We start from the raw sequence: 26,494 nt of genomic DNA, 5'->3' as shown, positions 1-26,494 counted from the left end.
AAACAGCATAAGGTGGAGGATGAGGTCAAGGAACAGCAGGAGACTCATGGGAGAAGAGCACTGGACTCCTACAATGGCTGCAACACAATCGTGGAAGAGCCAAGGGCTCACCACAACTACTTGTGAATTACTCCCTCCATGGCAGGAAAAAAAAAAAAAAAAATGATGTTGAAGGTGAGCTAAGAAGGCAGAACCCACTAATTTCTTTAACAAATGAGGTCTGGAAACCAATGCAGTGGAAGAGGGTGAGTGAATATCTTAAAAAAAGGCAAGCCCTCAGAGGTAGAAGTGACAGCAGTACAAGAGGAACCCTCTTCCTCTTCTCTAAAGGCAACTCTGTCTCTTCACTGGAGGAGGAGACAATGGCCTAGGCTGAGGAGCTGTCTGGGGAAACCAAATTGTCAATAGAAATAACAGATGATTACAGGAGATATAAACAGAAGTAGAAGAGTAAGAAGAGGCATCTGCTCAAGGCAGATTCTGACAAGTACGCTAAGGCATGACTGAAAGTCGCATGATGAAAATAACATATACACCATGCTAAGGCCTCTACACAACGTGGCTCAGTGGCCTAAACTTACTGAGCATAGCATGCTAATATGTAAAATCACAATAAACTTCAAAGAGATTACAAGACTCACAAATATAAAATTTAACAAAGAATAGGCAATACATGGGGAAACTATGCAATAACAAGCCTAGTGCAAAATGTTTTCATGCAAAAACTCAGCCTAACATGATAGTAAAAACTGACAAACAGGATGAATATTCCCAAAAATATTAAAGGAATCAAGACGAACTGGAAAATAAAATAGTAGGGCAACAGAGAGCTACCTACCACCTATGAAAAAAATGAGCATTAAAAAATGTTAACACAAATGAAAACTATAATCTAATAAAATAAAAAAAAAAATAAAAAAAAATGGAAAATGATAGCCGAGTGGTAATAAAGCAGAAACAGCATTTCTGTGAAGATCAGTGATATTTAAAACAGTGAGTCTCCTTACTAACACTGAAGTATGAGAGAAGAAAAGCATCATAAGCAGGTCTGGGCAAGTGCAACTGGGATTTCACTGCATCAAAGTCAGGCAACATATGATTAACTGGGTTGTTGAGAACATAAATGGAAACAATTTGCACACAGTGAAGACAAAATACTATTCAAATATCTAAGAGGCTCAAAGGGAGCCAGCAAACAAAATGCCTGTTAAGATCTATCAACGATAATTCCAAACGAAAAAATAGTCCATTTTAAAATTCATACGAAGGCTCTGTGTAAAACACATTATACATATAAATGCCCCATTAACAGCATCAAGTACAATCACCATTGAGAGAGATATCTAAAGTTCTAAAACTATTTTCAGTGGAAACCAGCATGACAAAAAACAGCAGACACTATCATAAAGTAAGAGACTTACACTTGTAATTAGTACAGCTATAAAAAAGTACATATAGAGAAAAACTGCAGCTTAAGATACTATTAAGAGAAAAACACTGACAAAACTGGAAAGGTGCTCATTCTAAATTCATTAGGAAAAATGTGCATGGCAAAGTGCTACTCACACGCAATTATTTAAAACTTGGGTCATAATCTACTTTTATCAAAAAGGAAGGCAACTGGACCTACTGACTTTCTACCTCCTAGCTATTCAAGATAAAATAAGCCTTATTTTATATTCTTAGGATTTAACTGCAGTAAAAACCTACAAGTTATAAATGTCAGGGCTCCCAAAGAACTCATCAAGGTTAATGGACAAAAGCATGATGGAGTGACAAACTTTCACAGAGGAGATATTACTCACCACATACAAAACAAACCTTTGCAACTTTCTTATATCAAGTAAGATTCACTAAAATCAAAAGCATATTTGAATTTCAATGGTTCATGGTTATCCAAGTCACTTTTAGGATCACGAGGAACAGGACTTACTTTTAAATCCAACATTATTAATCACTAACCTGCACACACAATGCTAAAATGCAATTAAAAACTATGAAAATACACAGATGCCATGGTTACTACATCTGCCAATGTGGAACACTCAGAGCCCCAATGAACAAGGGGGCCATTTAAAGAAATTGTCCAAGTTTGAAATACCTTAATACATTTTCTGAAATACACACATGACTGCTTTAGATCCTTGAGAATAAAATTTTTAAAATACCTAGCTTTTTTTATCTATTAAATGTTCACTACAATGTTAATTCCAAGAACAAATATATCGTAGTCCTCAACAAGATAGTACACAGGAATCTGCCTATGGCATGCCATTTAAGGCATGGAGTTAGTAGCAACATCCTATAAACTATGCCTAAAGTTAACAATTAAGTACACCCACAAAATATTTTCAGATACCAATATCAAAGGAAAATTTCTATTTGACATACTAGGACATCCATCACTTTTTTCTTAATATACCAGCTAGTATGACATTAGTGTTATTGGCAAAATTTTGCAGTAATTTGCTCTTTGGAAAGCAGGGACTGTCTACTTAACTGTCGGCTTCTGACTGATAAGCTGGTTCATAATACATTTCTCTCTTGGTTAACCCTTAAACGCCGAGCCTCTATTTACGAAAGTGTCTGCCGTATGCCAGCGGCATTCGGGAGTTAGCGTCGAAGGGGAAAAAAAGTTTTTTTCAAAAAATCACAGCACGCTTAGTTTTTAAGATTAAGAGTTCATTTTTGGCTCCTTTTTTTGACATTGCCTGAAGTTTAGTATGCAACCATCAGAAATGAAAAAAAATATCATTATCATATATAAATATTGAAATATATGACATCGCAAAAAAAAATGTCATATACAGTATAACTGTATACAAATTGCGCTGTGAGCAAAACGGTTAAAGCTAGAGTTATTTTTTTTCTTTGTATTGTACACTAAATTGCAATGATTTTGGTATATAACAAATTGTAAAATGATCAGAGCAACACAGAGAAAATATTATCACAAAATGATGCATGAATTCGTAACGTGCGGACATAAAAAAAAGTTTTTTTCAAAAATTCACCATAAATTGAAATATTGTGCTAGAGACTTCCTGTTTGTTGCAAAATGAAGGTAATTGATTGAATATTACTAGACTGTAAGTGTTTTAGCTTACAATTGCAGTTTTCGACCATTTCAGTTGAGTTAAAGTTGACCAAAGGTTGAATTTTTTCTATTTATCGTGATTTATATGAAAATATTTCAAAACTGATAAAAGCTACAACCATGAGTTATTTTTTGTTGTATTCTACATGAAATTGTGCACATTTTCATATATAAAACTTTATGTAACGACTAATATAAAACGGTGCAAACATTACGACAAAGTGACGAAAGAATTTCTGAGATGTTCAGTTGAGTTACCGCACGGATGTAAGGAAAAAGTTTTTTCAAAAATTCACCATAAATCGAAATATTGTGCTCGAGACTTCCAATTTGTTGCAAAATGAAGGTAAATGATTGAATATTACTAAAATGTAAGAGTTTTAGCTTACAATTGCGTTTTTCTACCATTTCGGTCAAGTCAAAGTTGTCAGAAGGCACATCATGATTTATATGAAAATATTTCAAAACTGATAGAAGCTACAACCATGAGTTATTTTTCGTTGTATTTTGGCACATTTTCATATGGAAAACTTTATGTAACGACTAATATAAAACAGTGCAAACATTACGACAAAGTGACGAAAGAATGAGATGTTTTACCACGCATGGACGTAAAAAAAGTTTTTTCAAAATTCACCATAAATCGAAATATTACGCTAGAGACTTCCAATTTATTGCAAAATGAAGGTAAATGATTGAATATTACTAGAATGTAAGAGTTTTAGCTTACAATTGCATTTTTCGACCATTTCGGTTGAGTCAAAGTTGACCGAAGGTTAAAATTTTGGCACATCGTGATTTATATGGAAATATTTCAAAACTGATAAAAGCTACAACCAAGAGTTGTTTTTTGTTGTATTTTACATGAAATTGCGCAGATTTTCATATATAAAACTTTATGTAACAGCTAATATAAAACGGTGCAAAAATTACGACAAAATGACGAAAGAATTTCTGAAATTTTTGGCCGAGTTACTGCGCGGATGTAAGGAAAAAGTTTTTTTCAAAAATTCACTATAACTCGAAATATTGTGCTAGAGACTTCCAATTTGTTGCAAAATGAAGGTAAATGATTGAATATTACTAGAATGTAAGAGTTTTAGCTTACAATTGCGTTTTTCGACCATTTCGGTCGAGTCAAAGTTGACCGAAGGTTGACATTTTTTGTAGTCGACGTATAGTACGTCTGCTTGTCACCCGAGAGACAATTTTAGTCGACTTACGATACGTCCAGTCCACGTTTAAGGGTTAATTAAAATATTCACAAAGTTTGAATACTTGTTTTACTTATTTCTATGAATACTGTAAATGTTACTTTAAGTTCATCTTTGATAGGAAATTGGAGAATTTAATATTCTAAAATAGTTGTTAGTTGTTATTACTAGTCATTTTACATGCTTGCGATGCATAATTGTATTTCAATTTTATAGAAAAGTTTAGCTATTCCAACTGGGCACTCTACTACACTAATACAGGTATAGTTAGTTAACAAGATGATGCCACAGAATGTGGTGGCTAAGTCAATTATATTAATAGTCAAGAGTACCTATTCTATACTGTGCAATCTATGTCACTTATACACTTAAATTTCACTTATACTCCATACTTGAATTATGTATATCTGTTTCAAGTTCACAGGGCGGTTTTATCATCATCTCTGCACTTCTCATATTACACCTACACTTCTGGGTGCTAAAACCAATATCAGATTACTTCCCTCTTTTGCAGTATATAATTTTAAGAGGCCAATGAGTAAATATTAATTTCCAAGAGTAAATAATTTTCAAATTTAAGAACACAAGAGAAGTTAAATAAATTAAATAGGGTAAATTAGTGGATAAAAATATATCTACTTCAAATCATAAAGAATAAAGTCTAAATTGCTCAGCTATAAATCAAAACAGTGCTTGATGCATATTCACCCTATTAACAAATTTCAACTAAACTTAGTCAAATTTTTTAAGGAGTTTCACTCAACTCTTGTTTTCTATTAATTTTGTTTTCTAAGGGCTTAGCATCTCACTTGCATCATTTAAATAAAAAAAATTTTAATCCTGGCTTTTGGGTTAATTTTTATTTACTTCCTGGGAAAAAGGGACCCGTTCCCTACCACTTCTACAAGCTATCAACTTATTCATTAGACAGTTTTCCTTCAAATTTACTGAATGTTTCCCAAAGGGTTCTCAACTTGACACTGCAGTACACAAAATTGACTCCTGCCCTTGAGAGGGCTATTCACTAATTCCTTTTTCCTCATCAATTTACACCTGTCCTGTACTAGTAGGACTTCAGCCATTCACTGATTTTTTTCTCTCTAGTTTATTTATTTTATTTTCAAGTTCCAATGAGTTCTATACAGTTTTCCAGTGTAGATGGACTGCCTGTGGTTCATTTTGCATGGTTTACTGTACCCTCACCAAACGTTCTTTGCGGAAACTCTTCAACCGCCAACTGCACTTCTTCTATTTTACTTATTTCCTTCCTTCAAATTCTTCCTCCTCCTCATCATCACACTAGACTGACCAACTTCAAATCTCCTCCTGCTCCAAATCTTGCTTCAGTTTAAGAACATATCCTAGAGGCCAGCCCATGGGATCATAAAATAGGATCCTGTGGCCTGATTTAACTGTAAGCTGTTTCATTATACAGTACTCTAATGGTTCAACATTTTCTATTTGTCTCCTCTATCCTTTCATCCAATCTCTTCATTTTATACATGTTACTGTAACTGGATATGCCTCCATTATCTATTTAAACACACACAAAAAAGAAAAACCTGATAAATCATAGAAATAGATTTTACAGCTTCCTGAATGAATGGTGACTGAATGGTACACCCACTACCAGAAGAAAAAAATTTAATACATATAATGCAAAATGATTTTATCTTGTCCCGAGATTTCCTTTCACTCTCTTCATAACATCAACTATGTTTAACATAAATTCACCTCCAATATTTTACACACTGTTCAGCATTATTTTAGATCTGACAAATGGCTGTAACGTAATCATACAGCTATAACAGATTAAACAAAATTGAGTGCAACATGAAATCACAAAATAAGCCTTCGAAAAGCACGTGAGAGCCCTGAGATTTACAAAGCAGCAACACAAAAATTTCAGCGAAAATAGTGTATCAAGCCAGTTTGCCAAGAATTGAAAAAAAGTGAATGAAATACATATACTAAGCCGATGCAGAGTATATGCACACTTACAGATGGCGGCCTCCATATCTACAAGCATGAGTGAAAGATAAAATTACTATAAGCTACAGCTTTGACAGAGTACACACGAGATTATGAGACAACTAGCATTGTTAAATAAAGATACTTCTGTACTACAAATCAACATAATACTCAAAAGTGCACTTTGCTGCAAGTGAAATACTAACACCACTATAGATACCTTGTATCTGCATAAATACATCCTAAACTATTCAAACAGGTGTAAAACCTTTTGAAAATAGTAAAGAATAAAAATATACAATATGCAAATAAAACTATTCAATAATAAAATTCATGTCACTTGAATACATTTTCAATACCATAGAAGTATATAGCTGATTTTACTAAAAACATGAATTAATTTAAAAAAGGGGGTTTCTCTCGTATATTCTTTCTTTCTTAATTAAAGCTAAAAAGCCAACTTGAGCTACATCTTATGTACATACTCCATTTACAGGATTAGCCTATATACAGAATCATTATCAACTGTTTTAGATTTAGTATCTTCATCTCAAGCTCTCACTTCTTATTAGTGACACAGAGCTTATAATGTAAATTTTAAAAATACAAAAATATCAATGAAACAACCATTAATGGTTCTACCCAGTCCTGAATCTTTTTTAGTAAAACATATCCTCATTCTAAATTACCCCCTAAAGCATACAACTGGGGAGCTTGAACTACATAACAGCATTTGATCCCAAGGATATCTAGCTTATCCTAAAACCACTGAAAGTCTCTAACCAACTTTAATACTAACATAAGACTTCCAAGTACACTGGTCTGAGTTTATTCAATGTCAACAAGTCCCTTTCTCAAAATGAATTCCTCTGTGCAGAGAAAAAAAAATATTAACCAAGCAACAATCTGGTTCATCTCAACCCGTATCTTAGGTTCAATGAGTTTGGCAAGTCATAGTTTTTTAAAATAATTCCTTAGCCTTGTACCTTACTGCACTGTCAGTAACACATCTATCATTTGGACCCAACAAAAATCCTTTCTATACCACATTGAGGCTAAATCCCCCCCTCTTGATTTTTTCCTCAGGCCAGTAAATCTCTACACTAAGTTTTGGGATGACAGTTTCTTATCTACAAGAGAATTATTCAAACAACCTGTATCATCATCTTAAGGCTTTTCTTTTTCTCTTTATCAGTGCTCAACACAAAATATCTTATTTCAAAAACCCATTAATCACATACAAGCCTAATGTTTGTCCCAAAAACACTGCTTCACCAGACTTTTGGCTGTCAGACAGACTGTACATTAGTCTACTGCAAAGAAAACGTGTGAACCCACATGCATGTGTCAATCCTTCAACTTGCTTTTTTCAATAAGCTGTAGGTGAAGCAGCAAATATCATGGGATGGGATGGCAAATCTCATTACATGATCAAAAGGGCATGTAAGGAAAAATTTTTCCAATATAAGAAGTTTTTTATTACAATCTAACTAATAACTTTATGCCTCAATCATTATTTAGGTAGGAGGCTGAGATGACGAACATCCCAGAAAGTTTGTGATTGTCTGTGCAGCTTTGCTAGATCTTGCAAGCCTCCCTTGCGTATATTTCTTTCAGATTTGACTCTTAACTACAGTGTTTTTTATTGCCTTGGCCTCCATGCCCCTTCGGGGGAAGTTTCCTGCTCCAATCACTGGTCCCCGTCAATCATTTTCAAAAGAGAGATCTTTTGTCCTTTTGCTTCTCATGTTTCTGCATGCCAGTTGTAAGGATCAGCCTGTATCTCAAAACTATAATTGGTTAAAAGTAATTACTCAGGATTATTCTGATGCATTCATACCTTACCAAACTCATGAACATGAAGTCTGTGCTCTTTCATATTTTCTGGCCTTCAAGTACAATTCAGAGCTCTCTACAATCCTTTGAGCAAGCATGTAGCAATGCTGAAACACATTTGACATGTTTTACCTTTGTTATGTCACTCATAAGACTCTGGATTTATATTCACTGAAATCTGCCATCATGGCAAGCCATGTTCTTGCAGTAAGTAGGGGGTCCACCTCAAGACTCATTCCTAAGTTGTCTGGCTTTATAAAGGCACATATTTTTTGGAGTACCTGCCTTTGCACCTCTTGTGCTTGGCAAGAGTCCTATTTTGAGCTCATCTTTCACTATAGACTAATACTTATGGAAACACCCATTGTAATGAGATTTTGCAATTGCAAACTCATTTCTTTTGGAAGCTACAGCTAACTATCTTGACATCATCTGCTTAGTCTTCTCACCTAAATGGTGAGTTAGGTATTTTACAATAGCTTTGTAATGACAAACTATACTTTAACAATGAACTTATTTATAGAAGAATGAATATAGCACGAGTCTCGTATTTGCAAGGACCTAGGAGTTCACTAAGCATGCTCAAGGGAAGTTTTCTTTGAAACACTTTGCTTTATGCACCTGTATACATTCTGCATTGTTAAAAGCTATTTTGGGATTACTCAGTTTCTATAAAAAGCCATTTTATTGTAAAACAGTACTGTATATATTGTATCTATACTTTGGGCTACCTTCCCAGGATTAGCTACCAGCTTCAGTATGACTTCATTTATATTATTCAAATTACAGCTGCTGTTGCCTATCTTTTGTATTTTATATGAAATGTGATATTTTCTGTAATTAACTATCATATTTGGTGTTTGTTTCGTGTTGTACAAGATTTTGTATAATTTATAATTACTGTACAATACAACTCAATATGTCTCATCACACTTGCCATGGTATTTCAGGTAGGGTCTGTCATGCTTTCTTGCCTCTACTTAATTTTGCTGAATTTCCCATTGCAGGCAGTGTTACATTCTGTGAGGCTTGTGACAACTGGTTGCTTATTTACTGACATTACTCTGGTCTGATAAAGGTAACAATGGTCCAGAAACTAGACATCCTACAATGGTGTCCATCCAATTACATGGCATACCTCCTCTTTATTTGCCACTCCTGCACAGCAGCCTGCTACCAGCCACGCACTCTCCCTATGCAAGGAGCCACTGCCAGTCATGCCCACTCTACACCTGCCTTGCCTTCCAGCCATGGATACCTTCTTACTGTTTGCTCTACATCAGCTTGCAAGTTGCCTGCAATGCCTGATTACTTCCACAAGCTTCTCTACACACTCGAATCTTGTGACAGTTGACAGGATTACCTGTTAATCTTATGCAGTCAGCTGTTTGCCCCAAGGAACTGACAGAATTGGAAAATAATTCCTCCATGCTTGTTGGTGTTAACTAAGGAGCTAGTTCTTACTAATCAATAAACTACCATGATCAAAAGACCTCTCATAAAATTCTGACTAGCGAGTAATTCACAAAACTCACTAGAACAACTATGGCTAGTGAACAACTACGGAGACAACCACAACAAAAACTTTACTCCCATAATTACTCACAGAGACAACACCAGATAAGTGGTGCTGTCAAACAAGGCTAGTAGTTAAAAGTATCTGCCAAATGATCAAATCCCTCTTTTTATCACTTACTATGGCACTGGCTTGAGCACCTGTGTAAGATATCTTCTCTCTGACAGACAAAAGGTTGGTGAACCTGGGACTTTATGGGCAAACTTACTTGGCATACATAGGATTAATGGGGCTTTGAGGAAAGAAATGCTGTCAAAATGATATTGAAGAAACTGCCATACCCAAAAATTATAGCAAGTAGTTAACAATTACCAACAAAGCTCCCATCTTTACAGAATTTACTTACTTTATCCCCTCTTATTCTAACCAAATGCAAAATCCAATTGCAACCTTATTCTAAACTATGGTTTCTATTTTATAAACTCAATCCCTTTCATGACCAACTGGTTACTCAATGAATATAAATGCCTGATCAATCAGTTGCATAAGTAAAATTCTGTATTGGGATTTAACTTTTTGACAAAAAACTGACACAAGACACCCACTCACAATACTGTATAGATAGATATACTTTACGACCAAAGAAAGCAACATAATTTTTTATAATACCCTATAACACAACTCAATTAATAAAAGCAAAACACTGTTACAAAAGCTTTTCGCCTTTACCCAGAGGTCAGTTTCTATCAAAATGTAAAAATGTCATAGTGCATGTATTAACTGAAGGATACCTTCCAAACCCTAAAAAGAAAAAACATATGTTCTATCCAATACATAAGGAGAGCTTAAATCTATAAAACATACAAACTGCTCAGTCACTGGCTAATGCCATGCAAATATTTCACCTATTGTATGAGATCGACTACAAAAAAATTCATATGAAAAATCCTTACATATATGACTTGGATGTTTTCCACGGGGGGAAAAAAATTAAATGTAAGTGACAACTACAATATGAAAGAATGAGGAACTATCCCTGATAGGCGGCAAATATGAGCACATTACGCAAGGTGGTTTGTAACACCTTAGACCACAACAGAGACAACATTCTGCTTGACAAATACAAGACGCAAGCTTTTTTAGTTTCCAGAGATAGGCGATGTAATAAAAGCCTTACCTTCTTTGGTGAGCCAACTGGGTTGGGAGAATTAGTAGCGGAAACTCTTCTATCACTAGTCCTCTGTACAGCTGGAGATTGTCTGAGAGGCGATTCTTGTCTACCAGCTGGAACACTCGGCGAGCCAGTGCCTCCAGACTGCAGCTGTGCTTGATGCCTGGCTAAAAATGCCTGCTCGTCTTCAGCTTGAACTTCCACCTCTCTTGCAACAGCCTACAAAAACAAACAAAATTACTGCGAGGCACACAAATGCTTATGATTATCATTTGACGCATAAAAATTTTTACAAACTGAAAAGACATTATTCACCTTGTAAGCTTTGACATTAAAAATTATATTCCATAAATCAAACTATTACATATTTAAAATATACATCCATTTACAACAAACTGATGATAAATGTTTCTTAATAACTTAGGGTTCCCAGAATTCTTATTAGGTCTGACACTAAAATACTCGGAGAAACACACAAAAGCAGTTGACTACGTTAGCAAACTCATTAGTCTAACTGTATCAAAAGTGATACACCACACAACCCTCACTGGAGCCTTATCTTCCAACTTCTTTAATCAAATCTCCCAAACTATAATTCTGTTGCAAAATGCAATACATATCTGATGCATACAAAAGAATGTATGCAACTAGGTGGTTTATATTAATCTCAGCCGACCCCCTTTCTCTCAATTTTCTGGAAAAATAATCAGTGCTTATGATCTTCAACTAAGCAGCTTGTATAAGGTATTGCAACTCCCTCAATTTAAGTCTTGTAGCAACATTAGTCTGACTACCACTGAGGAAACTAAACTCTTAAATATGACTAAATAATTCATATTTAACCCCTTCCCTTTCAGGTTTTCTGCAATAATATGTAAAAAATCAAGCAGCTTTTTTTAAATTACCTTTTTAGTTGTTCTGTATAATTTGTAGTGCATAATTTTTCTTGAAAAATTTATAAAACTTAAGATGTTAAATTTGAAATATGCCACGTTTGTATTTTCACTGTATTTTTAAATTATGCAATATTATACAGAATTACTTTGGATGTTGGAGAGCAAAACGAAGAAAATAAAATTTTTATCCGTGCAAAATTCAAAATTTAGTATTTTTTCCATGCCTTGAAAGTTATGAACTTGGAGAGAATTTTGCAGAGGCAGTGTCTGACATTGTTAGTTCATAAGTAAACAAGGCACACTGCTATCTATTGACAAAAATGCATACTAAACATTTCCTATGGGGATAGGAAATGTAGAATGTGGGAATTCATCAAAGAATGAGTAAAATTGGGAAGACAAAAATAAGTAGGAATATTTTACAAGTATGAATGAGTATTCTCGTCATTGTAAGAATACATCATAGTTACTCACAAGAATATTCGGGATAATAAGGGATAGGGTTAATACTGTTGTACAAAGTTCTTAGGTTATTTCCACAAATTCTATATATTCTCAATCAAAATACATAACCACCATGAAAATCCCCTCAAATGAAGAATGATGCAAAAAAAAAAAAAAAAAAAATAAAAAATAATCACTAGAATTTTGAATGATTCTGTCCTCTCTAACCTTTCAATTTCCCATTTCTTCCTTCCCAAGTCTAAATAATAAAAAGATGTAACTGAAAAATACTTGCCTTCCTAACAACTGGAGGTTTAACCACTACATCTGTATAGTAGTCCTCGGGACTGAAAGTGTGCATGTTTTCGTATAGAATGGCGATCTTCTTATCATTATCCCATCCGGCTGGACTGAAATGAAAAATCATTATAGGCACTGTGCATCTTACTTTTTAAAACTCTTGTTAATAGATATTTGTATATAGATACATGGTATGATAATTCTAGGTCAAAACAGCAATTAAAAAGCAACATGAAGCTGATGAGCAGACTTGAAACCTTTAGTTTTCTGCAGGATACACTGTGCATTGCAAATGCTTTCTTCTCTTTGACTAATATTTAATATCATAAAGCAACGTGAACCATATTTCCCAGTGTCAAAAGACAACACTTATTCTTTTATGATACAAGTCTTGGAAACTTACTGTGCATCCTAGAAGCCAAAGTTTCATTTTCCATAAGCCTATCCTAATCCCCATGGAAGCTTATCATTGCTAAATAGTAATTAGAACTCCTGGATCTACCTGCTATTGAATAATGTGTATAAATTATACTTAGTTAAAATATTAAATACACTAAAGGCATAAAAAAAAAGATAAAAAATAAACTTAGTCACTAGAATTATGCCCATATCGGCAAATCTCACTACATCAACACTATCATAATTAAACACGTTTGCTTGGTACTTTTATAAATTGTAACTATGTGGAGATTAATTTCAGGTTTTCCTGATTAAAATGTCTTCTTATTTGTGATATCTCTATTGTGTGGATTTTAATCTGTTCTATTTTTATTCTGTTCTGTTTGGAATGTCATATTCATGTGGTGTTTTAACAAATTGTATCTATGGAATAAGATATTGTTCTGTATTTCTAATAATTCCTGCCGTGGTGTTTAATTTTCCTTTGTCTGGGATAACATACTATCAGAATCTTTATTTCCAATATACTACACTAACTGTAGCCCCATCCATCTGCGCACTTAAACATTACCAGCCAAGAAAATTTCTAACAAAACATATAGCTGAGAAGTTGGTACCAGCTACAATACTTGGTAACCTGTTCAAGTCTTTCAAGTTTGCTAGTATGTCAACTTCAGAAAATTATTAAATATGAATATCAGTGAACTTGAGACATAAAACCAAATATTTTTTAAAAATGACACTACAAAAATCAATATGCTGTACCAGCTCAAGCCACAGTACTTCGAAGCATTGAGAAAGTAAAATGCAGACAGCATACCAACCAAAACAAAGACATCATCTCATGAATTCATATCTTATTTTCTGCTTATTTTTTTTTCTCCAAATTCTGAGAGCCAAAACTGTGATGTGCCTTCAATGCCAGGAAATACTGTATACATATTATAAATTCATAATTCTTATCACACACTACCTAAAATTATCATTTTCATTATTTAAAATACATATCTCAACAGATACTTACATGAATACAGCATCTTTTTCTACAACAAGTGCTGGAGTTCTGAAGGGAAAGTTGTATATTTTATGGACTAGATACTTGTACAACAGGTCGCAGTTTTTATCCTCTTTTACAGATGTATAAAAGAGGGCTGCACCATACTGAAGGCAGAATTTTCTAATTGACTGTTGAATAAAATCAAAGTGTTCTTCCTTATAATCAAAATCTTTTTCTAACGTAGTCATATAGTCGGTCTGAAAGCAGAAAAAAAAAAGGTTTTTACTACACAAAGCACAATTTTTCATACAAAATCATGAATTATATATTACTTTTTATTCTGTGGATAAGGGCAACAGCCGGTCAAACCTACAAGTTTTGGTCTCAGCAGATTTAAAAACTTCAACTATGAATTAATGTGTTAATTTGAGGAAAAGTTTCATGTAATAAAAAAGTTTCATCACAACCCTACTAATCATATACTACCTGAAAGAACCAAAGTAGGTGGAAGGACAAAAGGGCCATGACCTCAAAAACATTGCAAAATAACTTCAGGATTGGGATGAATTCCAGCAGTGAATTACAAGGTCAAATAAAAACTTTTAACCCTTAAGGGATGAGCTAAATATATATTAAACACAACCCCAGACAAGGGAAAACTTTAAGGTTGGCCAATTTAAAAAAATAAACACATCAATGGAAAGAGGAAGATATGCAAATGCATATGATGTAAGAAAAAAATTCTAAAATTTTTTACTACCTTTCACAGAAAGTCGAGTGATTATTCACAACCCTGTGTGGGGCCTCTTTTACAAGACACTTGTAAAAATGTGCTAATTTTATCAAGTTATACATGTTTTTTCTAATCATTTATTATATTTTATTTTGCAAAATTATAATTACAGCTCACACAGTATCATAACAGATAAGAACTAAAATCAGTAACAAATTCTGAGTAATGTATATCTGTTGTAAAATATTTACAAGATTTACTGAGATGGGGAGATGCAGTAACTTTTTTGAGGGATACATGTTTTTTCTTATATTTCTTTGCCAAATTACAATTATAGCCAACATACAATCATAAAAGATAAGAACTAAAACCAAAGGCAATCCCTGGGTATATTTATGAGCAAATAAATAAAAAGATGTCATGGGATACTGAGGGCAATACGTCCCCCACCAAGTCTCAAGGCAAACTAATCCCCAACCCCTCCATGTCCTGTGCTGAGCTACACAGTTACCATAAGTTATTTATGACATTGCTGATAACACTGAAACGCTGTTAACAAATGCCACCGGTAAGCGGGGACTGCCTGTATTCCATTGTTTCTAAATTATCCTTTCCAAGCACACAGTCTACCAATTACATTTCCATTCAGAATTGCTTTCCTATGTCCAGAGAACTATGCATTCAACCAAATCTAATATCTAAAACACACCATACTTATAATAATGAAACCTGCCTTTATTCAAGCTACTTCTCACCAACAAGTTTCAAAACCTTAATCACAGAGAGTAGTTTTATACCTTAAAAATAAGGAGTGAAATAATCACAACAAATGTTAAATATAAATTTACCACCAACTGCTGAAATATCCCTGTTAATTACATATACAACTGAAAATTCCACAAAGATGCAGCATTATATCTTAAGGCAACATACCTTTGTAACAACTACTATAACATGAAGGCCAAGATTTCTAGTTAAGACATTATCTGGGAGAGGTAAAACAGGTTCGTCGTCATTTTCCAAATTCCGTGAAGACCGTTTCATGGGAGACCCTGCTTCTAATTCATCTCCAGGTTCAACATAGTCTTGCCATAACCTTGTCACTGGAAGGGAATAAAAGATGAGTCAAAAACTAGTATGAGGGCAAAGAATTATTCATGCAACATATTTTTATTATTAAAATTAAGTAATTTAACAAGGCAAATAATTCACATTTCTAAAGTTTTACAGGGGTCACCCAAAGTATTTGATCTTGAATAAACATAGAAAAGTGTAGCAGGGTAAAGTTAAGGAAGTTGAACAAAGTTAAAGAAGTTGGACAGCTAAGTAGGAAGAAAAGCAAAAGGCTGAAAGAGCTCCTACTCCTACCTTAATGGTACACACCTAAAGTTGTAACTATCAATACTAAAACAGCTGTATTCTTTTCCAAGCTGAAAAGTAAATGGCTGACAGAGCTACTCACTTCATCAGATACTTCTACCTTAATTAAGTATGCACCTCAAGTTGTAACTAACAGTATTAAAACAGCTGGTATACTTTCCAAAATTGAATACAGAACACTCGTCTCATCACTAAACCAGTACTTTCATTCTCCAAGGGTCTTTTGCCAAAACAAATGATGAAAAACTTCTCAAGATATTCCATTCCTGAAACAGTATGCTTTGGGCAGCACAAATTTGACAACATGAAAGTTATTTGAAACATTCCTTCAAACTGCAGATGCATTACTGTCTCCTTTATCACCTATTCCTTTTGATCTCCTTCTATTTGGATATCCAAATTTTTTAACTTGATGTACAGTAACTCAAATTTTCGTCCATCACTTAAGATTAATTATTCAGGTGACCTCAGAGTGCATAAAAATGTTACTGTGTAGTCTTTGTTGCAGTAAAGAAATATATTAATAATAATCCAAACATCCTAAGTACATTCTGGGTTCAGTGAGCCCCTGGCATTTAAAAAAATAAGCAAAAACTGGTCATTTTCATTATCATTACTTTTAAAATTAATTCAATTAGTTCACAAAGTCCTTACTAGACTCCAACAGTTCTGGCTAGAAGATTTTGTCTTGAACAAGAAATGAAAATTACAAAGAAACTGGAAATAGGTACTGAGCAATTTAAAATAAATATCAGCATGCCTAAGAATCATTGTAATAATGTGCAAGAGGAACCCTTACTTGCATTTTAAAGTCAGCGAGAAAATTTCAGTTATTTTCCCTTAAGATTTCTGATGTGTAAAAACGTGTTTAGGAATGTCCTATTCACGGGTGATAACATCTAATCAGAATGATTAACATTCCAAACACTTTCTCTTACATAAGAAACCAATAAAACTATATAGAGTAATACCTTTGTAAAAGAAGGAGAACACTTTACCAATAACATATTCTGAAGGTGGTTAACATCTTTATGTGACCATTAATAAGACCCTGACTTTCTTAAGGGAGGCTCTCATTTATAAATATATTTACCCCATGAATCCAAGATTGAATATAAAAAAATTATAGTAAGGTGAAAAAAGAGAGCAAGAGGTCTGAATACTGTATAGTAGTATAGTATAATATAGTATTTCATGATCCCTCTGGAATCTTCACATTATACGACTAAAATTACTGAGTACGTAAGTACAGTATCAATATGATTTCCATAACTTAGTTTGCAAAGTTGACCTAATCTATGAGCAACCAAAATCAGCAAGACTTCTGATGAATGGATATCAGCTGTTAAAATTAATTAAAGGGCTATTAAATACTATTACTAGTATTAACAGTAATACCATGATGCAATTTAAACCAGACATCTGGGTTCAATTTCTAATCACACACAACTGTCCTACAGGACTTGCTACTCTTTTAAGAAGCAGTAAACATTCACACAAAAAAACACATACTGTACTTACTCAAATCTTGTTGTTCTTTAAACTTGTCAGGATCAATATTTAACTTGTCTATGTGGTCTTGTAAAGTAGTTGCCCATGTGTGAAGCTGGTCCATAATAGCCCACGGAGTCGTCATTGAAACAGTTAATAAAACTAATGTGTGTTCCAGGTTATTAGCATTAACCGCAAATTCTAATAACTCTGCGTGCTTAGGATCACCATCCAAAACCCAGACACTTAATCTCGTATGGTCTGGTAAGAAAAGAAAATATAAATCAATAACTTGGTTGAACACAAAAACAAATAAAAAACATATAATAAAACCCACCAAATGAAACGTCCACCCTAAAGTAAGTATGGCAAAAGAAACGTTAATTTCTGGAAAAGGCAAACTTTAGCTAAATATAAAAAAAAAATAGCTTTAATATAAATCAATAACTTGGTTGAACACAAAAACAAATAAAAAACATATAATAAAACCCACTGAATGAAACGTCCACCCTACAGTAAGTATGGCAAAAGAAACGTTAATTTCTGGAAAAAGTAAACTTTAGCTAAATATAAAAAAAAGTAGCTTTCATATATAATCTATGACAAGATTTCAAATAATTCAAGATATAAGGCAGAAAAATAAAAATTAACCAATGACTAACACCTTCTGAATTACCAACAATGCACTCTCTCCCAAGCAATCTTTCACTTAACTTCACAGGGTCTTTTTATATCAATAATTAATCTAAAATAATCTAAAGTATCACAAATATTAATAATTTCCTCAAAAGAAACAAATTGCTACATGTAACTTTCATAATCCCATACTCATACATATAATGCTTACATAACTCAACATTAATGAAAGTTTTCCAAAAGTAACTTCGTTAAAAAAAAAAGGAAAATATCAAAAAAGAAAAATAACAACACCTTTCCAGTTTCGAAAGCATGACTAATCTAAATGAACTTAGAACTATGGGTACTGTATACAATTATCAAGTATTGTGACAGAGAAATGACAGCTAAGTGACTGGTGTGGCTATTAAAAAATAAATCCTTCCTCTGCCATTAGCAAAAGAACAATAAACAAACACACTGATACAACATATTAAGGGGGCCCTTGACAATCTGCTTTACAAGATGCAATATTCTGCGTCAATACATCCCTGCATCAATGCTATGCAAGATGCCTTCAATTTGTATGCAATCCAAATTTTTGGTGCAATGGTAAATATTGTGCAAAATTTATATGGTATGGGACCCCATTTAGGACAATTAAGAAGCCACCTAAGATACATGAAATAATCTGTCCAAGGAATAAGAACTTACCATAATGAATATAAAGAAAAGATGACAAGAGTTTCACTTAGTAAAACAAAAATGCTATTCAATATTTGCCATCTGCAGATAATTTCATTTACCACCTCGCTCACATAAGGAAAATTTTAAAAATCAATTAAGCCACATTACAATAATTAGGAGCACAAAAAGAACTCATTTCAATGCTTTATGAAGTATTATAAAAATTACAGTATAATTGGTATCTATTAATACTTAAAACTAAGTACTGTATGGATAAAATAAAACCAAGCATATTACTCACCGTCTCTATATTCATCCCTAACATCTATATATGCATACTCGAGACCAGAGCCCTTTTTTGGATCTTCATTGCCTTGAAGTTTAGCAACCAATGTTGTTTTCCCAGATTCATTCTCACCTGTGAAATGAAGAAAACCTTGAAAATTTCAAATATCCTCTCAAAGAACTGTTATCTCACTAAAGCACTTCATCTTTTGAAAACATCACTATGTTCAAATGGAAAGATGCTAACTCTATTTTCCAGACCTTGCCAAAAAGCCAGCTCATATTTAAATTACTATTAACACATAATAAGAAATGTGACAATTATTACTATCATTCATAACATGTAGCTCATATTTAAATTACTGTTAACACATAATAAGAAATGTGACAATTATTACTATCATTCATAACATGTATAACAAAAAGGACAAAATAAAAAAATGCTACCCGAGGACTAAAAAATGTTTAACTGTTACAATAATGAAAGAGAAGAAAGGAAAGGAACTAAAACCTTCAGCATCACAGTGAAACCATACACAGGCCACAGTTTGAAACAAATTAAACAATCTCTCTTTCTTATGCTAAGCTAAACAGCTGTACTGTATTAAGACAATCAAGTAACTATTTCAACTGGAAGATAAACTGATGACTCAGAATTAATTAGCTTTCATACCTCATCTACATCCAACAAGAATATCAACCCAGACCGTGCACGCAGTATCTAGCGTTGTCATCAAAAGTCATTACTGATACTACAAATATAAAAATCAATACATAGAAAGAAAGTAAAGATAACTTCTTCTGGATGGTCATTTTCTGTCATATGCAACATTCCCTCCCAAAATCACAAAAGACTCACAAGTCATGATACACCATAACCAGGCAGTTAATATCATTAACCACTTAGTATACAATATTGTGATTTGAGAGTGAACATTCTCCATTGTTACAGATCATGTTTCTCAGTATGGCAATAATTTAATTCTTGAATAATTTTGAGAGAAAAGTAGTGTCTGCACTTTGATGGTCAAAAATTAAAATCATAGTGATACAACTTATGAGAGTTTGACAAGAGCCTGGATTAGAATGGTAACTCTGGAAGAATAGTAAAAAACAGCTAAAGTTACTTTCAGTAACCAGAAGACATATCCCCATCTAACCAGCATTAACATTTCCTTCAGACTTATCCCAGGTTTGTCTCTGTACATCACATGTAGATGTCTACCTCATTATGGATGGAAAGAGGTGTTACTCAATTAAGTTTTCGATATCTCAGGAGGGCACTGACCAAGGAATGCTGGAAATAAAATCGTCAGGGGGTAAACTAGGTATCAATTAACATTGCTCACTGCTCGTATACTGACGACATAAATTGCATAAAAACCAGGGCTGACACTTGCACCATCAACCTGTGCTTTGGAACATTTTATGAACATAAGAACCCTCCAAAGAAACTTGCATCCAAAACAACTCCAAGTAAACAAATTACACCTAACCTTCCCACTAGTAAAAAAAAAAGAAGTTAATTAAACTAACCTAAAACGAGAACAGATTTGCACGATGGAAGTTTGTTGCGCTCACTTGACTGAACCTCTCCTAAGATCTTTTTCCTGAAATAGAGAAAAATTGCATCAATATTCAAAACTCTTAAATGGTTGTTTAAAAGTTAAACATCACATTAATAAATGCTTAAATAACAAGAGAATAGTTTGCCCTGAAATATGAAGAGATTTCCTCAGATTTCACCTCAAAGCTCCTACATTTAATGCAAAATGTCTTATAATATGCAATAACATAGTATCCTAAAATATGAATACAGTACCATAACTGTTATTCTGGGATTCACTGAGGGCATTGAATTCACATGTTCCTTTGTTCTGAACATTGTAATATGGATATAACATAAAAAACTCTCGAAATATAAAGATACCATCGGTATATACTTTCTTCATACAGTACTTGTCTTGTGACCACTGCACTTACAGCCAACAAGATTTTAAAAAATACAATTTAAAAAATAAACTTTCTTGAAAAAAGCAAAAAATTTTATAAATTTAAAAAAGCCAGGTTCCTGAGGGAGTCAAAAATAATAATCCTGGTATAAGCTGGGGGTTATTCACCTTAGTGAAAAAGCATCGGACAAAGCTAGAATAAAGGCAATGAAAACCACTTTTCTTTCTCTACATATATATGGCAATCCTTTTTTCTTTAAAACAATGTAAAAAAAAAATCTCCAGAACTGATTAATTGTAATTTATATGGGCTAATAACAGGATTAAGAGCAACTGTATATTACCAACAACAGCCATAGACAGCTTCCACACCAATTCTTTCATATCTCTCGATGTAAAAACATTACAAGATAATTCACAACTGTCAACATATTCAGGAGTGACTGTGATACAATTTACCTTGTATAAGCCACCACTGTAGATTAGTAAGGATTATTGCGAGTTCAGACTGGATACAACATTAAGATACTGACCCAAGCTGAATGCTAGGAAATTAAAGAGTCTACCCATTTTAACCTAATTATAATCTAACAACCTCCATTTACATAACAGAGCACTGTGACTAAGAGATTACTGATGGAAAAAATATCACTGTTGTTATTCTAGCCTTGTTTCCAGGACCTTAGCCTACTGAAGTGGCTCACAAAGCAGTTCCCACAAGTTGAATTTCTGATAATAAAAACATGACAGAAGTAACATGTGAACTTCAGACGTACAGAACAGTAACAGGTACAGCACTTACTTGGCAAATACTTGTTCATGTTCTTACTTACACCACCACAGGTGTCACTTGTACACAATGAGCACCAAGGGTTGTCAAATAGGCCTACAGCACTTACTTGGCAAATACTTGCTCATATTCTTACTTACACCACCACAGGAGTCACTTGTACACAATGAGCACCAAGAGTTGTCAAATACAGCACTTACTTGCTCATATTCTTACTTACACCACCACAGGAGTCACTTGTACACAATGAGCACCTGGAGTTGTCAAATAACTCAATTACTACAGTTCACTTTGAAGTTACATTCCTCAAGACCACACACCTATTGCAAGAATCACAAAAGACTTCCTATGCAAACAAACAGGTATTTTTCTTATCTGGTTACAGCAGGTTCCCCCATATTGTGGTCCAAATAATTTTTTGTTTTTTTTCTGCTGATAGGCTTGATGGTCACTGTGAAATATAAACTGCACATAGCCTACAACTTACAGGTTATACAACAAAGATTCCTATTCCCCAAGCTGCAGTCAGGTAGAGCCTGGACTCCTAGGTTAAGTTAGGAGGTGGCCCTTTAAACCATTGATTTCGGTATTCTCCCGCTCAAAAACTTGCTTCCCATTACTGTTGTTATACTCAAGGGGGGGGGGGTTGTAATGAGTGCATCCAGTCTCAAAAGTACTGCAATCAGACTGACACTTGGTGCATTTTGTCCACCATCCTCGATAGACTAGGCTAGTCTGAAATAATTGCTGTATGTTTTTGTTTTCCAATTATATACTATTTGTGTTTGGTATGGTTATGAAATTTCTACAGGGTATTATAATAATGTTTTACATTGCACCTTTTATTCAATTATAACTTTCCAATAATAATTAATGTAGAGTACTCATTGTTTTCATAACTTTATCAAAGTATTTTCTACAATTATTGTTAAAGTTTTAATAATTAGATATTTTGCAAAACAATCATACCTCAACAACCAAACAATACAGTACAGATCAAAATAACTCAATAGTTCAAGTTTTAAAATTAAAAAATTTAATTTCAATAAACTTGGCCTCCTGCCTCTTAGTTTTCCATTTAAAGTACAGTATGGTATATTAATATATTGAATGATACTTATATAATAGTATAAAACACTGAAATGCATTAACATTACAATACACTGAATAAAAATTCATTACGTTGTACTGTTAACAAAATGTCAAAGCTTTGGGAGTTAACAGATGGGTAAGCTAGCTAATGTTAAAAGAACCTTTTAATTCTTTGTAACTTCGCAATTTACAGTACTCATCATCCTCTACACCATTTAGGTGAGTACAATACATAGCCTGATATCTGAATGTTTTATAATTTGGGCATTGTATGGTTTTATTATTATGAAATGTGTTAAAACAAGGATGAAACTGTATTACGACTTCAGTGTGTTTAAAACCTCACACTTAAAGCAATTCTGTTACCACCTTACAAGCCTACAAGAAGCTTCTAGATTTGGTACCCTACTGAAACTTTCAGCAAATCACAATTCAATTATACACACATATTAAGCTTTATGATTTGTTTGTTTACATTTATTAAGCAGAAGGAATGAAAGCTAATCTTACTAGACTAACATTACATTTATTATGCATAAGGAATGAAACCTAATCTTACTAGACTTGTACAAGGAAAAGTGGGTAGTGTCAGAAGTTATAGTCTAAACTCTAGAAAAAAAAATTGAAATTTTTACTGGAAAAACATAACTAACCTATTACAAAATGTGGAAAATGAAATGGGAAATACAAAACATGAACTGTTCAACCCTAAGAATTCTAATTCTTAGGGTTGTAATTTAGAACAGCAGCTGATGATGTACAAAAAGCAGAAGAGGTCCAAAAAAAATTTTTTAATTCCTACAGTAGCCCGGGTCTTGATAATGGGTTAACTTACCCCTTCGCTTTCAATAAGGAAATATCTTTAAGGTACCCTACACTGATTACTCAACTTGGATTAAACAAATGCACAAGTGACCACATTTTCTGGAGATGGGAAACATGATGAAGCTTAGGGTACAGCAAAACTGTTTTTACCCATCAAATGCTGGGCGACACTTGATATGGAAACATAATGAACAGTGGTTTAGCCTCTGCCTACTAACACGTAAGCTTAATATACCTAAAGCAACTTTGCCTGCCATACTAAAGCTTACACTAACATCATAAGCATAAGCTAGGTTAGTGCAAGTCTAGCCTGTAAGAAGGTTACACTGTATTACAAGAATAATCCATTTACAGCTAGACTGGCTTGTAACTAGTTTTGAAATTAGATACACCCTACTTGTTAATTCTAAGCTGGGCTCGTAGTTTTTAAAATAGGCATACTTGTTAATTCTTAGTTGGGCTAGCCTAGCCTAGTAGCTACAGTGTTTAAATTAGGCATACTTAATTATTAGCAGGGTTAGTGGCTAGTGTTTAAATTAGGCATACTTATCAATCATTAAACTGGACAAAGGATAACACTAACATTTTCACCTTTGCTGCCTAAGCTACCGGCAACTTAAGACTTGAATAGTGACTTCTGAACCCGAGATTCTACTTAGTGCGAATATGCTACGCCTAACCTGCCGAGCGCTGACGACTTCTACCTAAGAAATACCGACTTGGAAAATACCGAACGCCGTCAAACCGAATAAGTTGTTCACCGAATGGAAAATCAAAACCATAATAAGAAGCAATACGACCTGCGAACGCCTTCCGCCCCTTTCTTCCCGTCACAACTCGTAAATCCTTTGTGAGAATGTTTGACAACAAAGGGCAATTTCATCAAAGCACAATGATGTTTCAGCGCCACTTTCCAGCATACCACTTCACACAGTTCGATAGCCACCGTTATGTGAGGAAACTCGTTCATTTGTTGTTCAGATGTTCAATGTGGTTGGTATGTCAACAGACGAAAGCCGCTCCCACCATAGCTGTCATCCAGTAGTTTCCTTTCAGAGCCATTTCACACCGTAATTCTGGATTACAATTCATCACTAGTAACTAAACAACTCACCAGAGGTTCTCTTTCTCTTCGGCTTTCTCTTTTCTGAGGTCGGAAAGCCCTGAAAGGGCTGACCTTTCCCCATTCAGCGCCATATTCTCATGACCAAAACTACGTTCCAATGATGTAAGGTTTACAACAAAAACTATAGACGAAAGACTCCTCGATTCTACCAAGGAAAACAAAACAAAATACGATCGACTAAATGCATTTTTTTCGATTATACGCACTTTAATCAAGATATTGAAAACAAATGAGCCATTAAAATATATATTCGACAAATTTTAAGCTATCTATTGTTTGCAGTACTCCTAATTATCACAATCCTGCAAAATAGACTCTAAAATCTTGAAAGTCTCGTGACATGCATTTTAATACAGCTCTTCGTATTTATAGGCCGTAGTTCTTTTTAGTACCGAGTATTTTGATTTATATCATCCAGCAAAAATAATTTGCATTGCTTTGCAACCACAGGATGACCCTTGAAGAATGACGTCATTTGGCCTGGGGTGAGTCACTCCCGGTTATACCGTCACCTGTACACCGTTCCATTCATTAGGAGCGGCTTCCTTATAATTTCCTTATACCAACTCCGTCGTATTTTGGCGTTCATTTGTCTAAAAAATCAATACATTTCACCGTTAACGACATGGAATTGTTATTTTAACCTACTACGCCTTCAGAAATTGTAACAAGTTGCAACGCAACACTTCCTGTCCAGTTTTTCTGAGAAAATTGAGGAAGTAATAAACTTGAAGTAACTTAAAATATTAACTCATTAAAAGTACTTAATAGCGATCCAGCATCAATGATATTTTTGCTTATAGAGCAACAGTGAGCGAAATATCTTATTTGGTGATTAAACAAATGGATAATTGTTCAAAGAATTGCACAAGAAACAGTTATCATTATCATACTTGTTCATCTTTGATTCCTCTAAAATAAATATTCTCTCTCTCTCTCTCTCTCTCTCTCTCTCTCTCTCTCTCTCTCTCTCAATATATTTTTCAAAATGTGTTAGCTCAACGCATCATTTGTTCTATCATTTATCTGATTGTTGCCAAAATGCTATTAGTTTATATGTAACAGTGTATGTCCTAGCAATGATTTGTTAAAAGGTTTCGCAACAAAATAAATTCAGGTTTAAAGAAGTCCCATTAAAGTAAGGACATGTGAAGTTTAACAGTATTTCGGCTGCATTTTGAAGAACGTTTTGCAAATTGGCCCATAAATACCAACACGTCTTAAATATAAAGGAGGCGCCTAACTACTAATTCAAAACCAGGTGGAAAGTATGTGACACTTCAACAGATCTGACCAGTTAATATGGACCTGATGCTCAGTAAAATATGAGACGGATGCATAATAGATACCTGAAGGACACATTTAGAATAGGTGCGCTACGCCTACTGCAAGGATAATCAGGAATCTCTATCGGCCTTAGAGTAATGAAATGGTGTACGAATATGAAAAGGTATGGGAAAAAGTGACATAAGGAAGACATTCAAACTGTGATGTAAAGAAACCATCTACACACTTACAGACTTGAAAAGGACGAACTGAAAATATAGTAACAGATTTATTAGCCTGGCTTCGGCGAGAGAATAAAACCAGTGGTTCAAATGCGCGAGAGGGTAACATTTATGAGTTTAGGAAGGAAAAGGAAAAGAAGCAAGAGTGGGGAGGATACACGAATGATTT

The 26,494-nt window shown here is 34.0% G+C and overlaps 1 protein-coding gene across 5 annotated transcripts in view; it reads right to left on the bottom strand.

Moving 5' to 3' along the window:
- Positions 1-24,937, bottom strand: part of Dlic (dynein light intermediate chain) — a 49,036-nt gene extending 24,099 nt beyond the window's left edge. For 3 of the 5 annotated variants that reach the window (XM_067090652.1, XM_067090651.1, XM_067090653.1), the window contains exons 1-8: positions 24,806-24,934; positions 20,569-20,642; positions 19,049-19,165; positions 17,476-17,706; positions 15,508-15,677; positions 13,869-14,098; positions 12,441-12,555; positions 10,812-11,024 (exon numbers count right to left, since the gene is read on the bottom strand). In XM_067090652.1, coding sequence (XP_066946753.1) covers positions 10,812-11,024; positions 12,441-12,555; positions 13,869-14,098; positions 15,508-15,677; positions 17,476-17,706; positions 19,049-19,165; positions 20,569-20,642; positions 24,806-24,888 — 1,233 coding nt within the window. In that variant the 5' untranslated portion in view covers positions 24,889-24,934. Of the gene's footprint in view, positions 1-5,400; positions 6,331-10,811; positions 11,025-12,440; positions 12,556-13,868; positions 14,099-15,507; positions 15,678-17,475; positions 17,707-19,048; positions 19,166-20,568; positions 20,643-24,805 lie in introns of those variants that run through there. The other 2 variants (XM_067090654.1, XM_067090650.1) reach the window with 2 other exon arrangements.
- Positions 24,938-26,494: the final 1,557 nt, after the last annotated feature.

This window comes from Macrobrachium rosenbergii, chromosome 47 (genome assembly GCF_040412425.1).
Source record: "Macrobrachium rosenbergii isolate ZJJX-2024 chromosome 47, ASM4041242v1, whole genome shotgun sequence".
NCBI classification, from domain to species: Eukaryota; Metazoa; Arthropoda; class Malacostraca; order Decapoda; family Palaemonidae; genus Macrobrachium; species Macrobrachium rosenbergii.
Note: the sequence above shows the minus strand (reverse complement) of the source record. Positions and strands in the feature narration are given on the sequence as shown.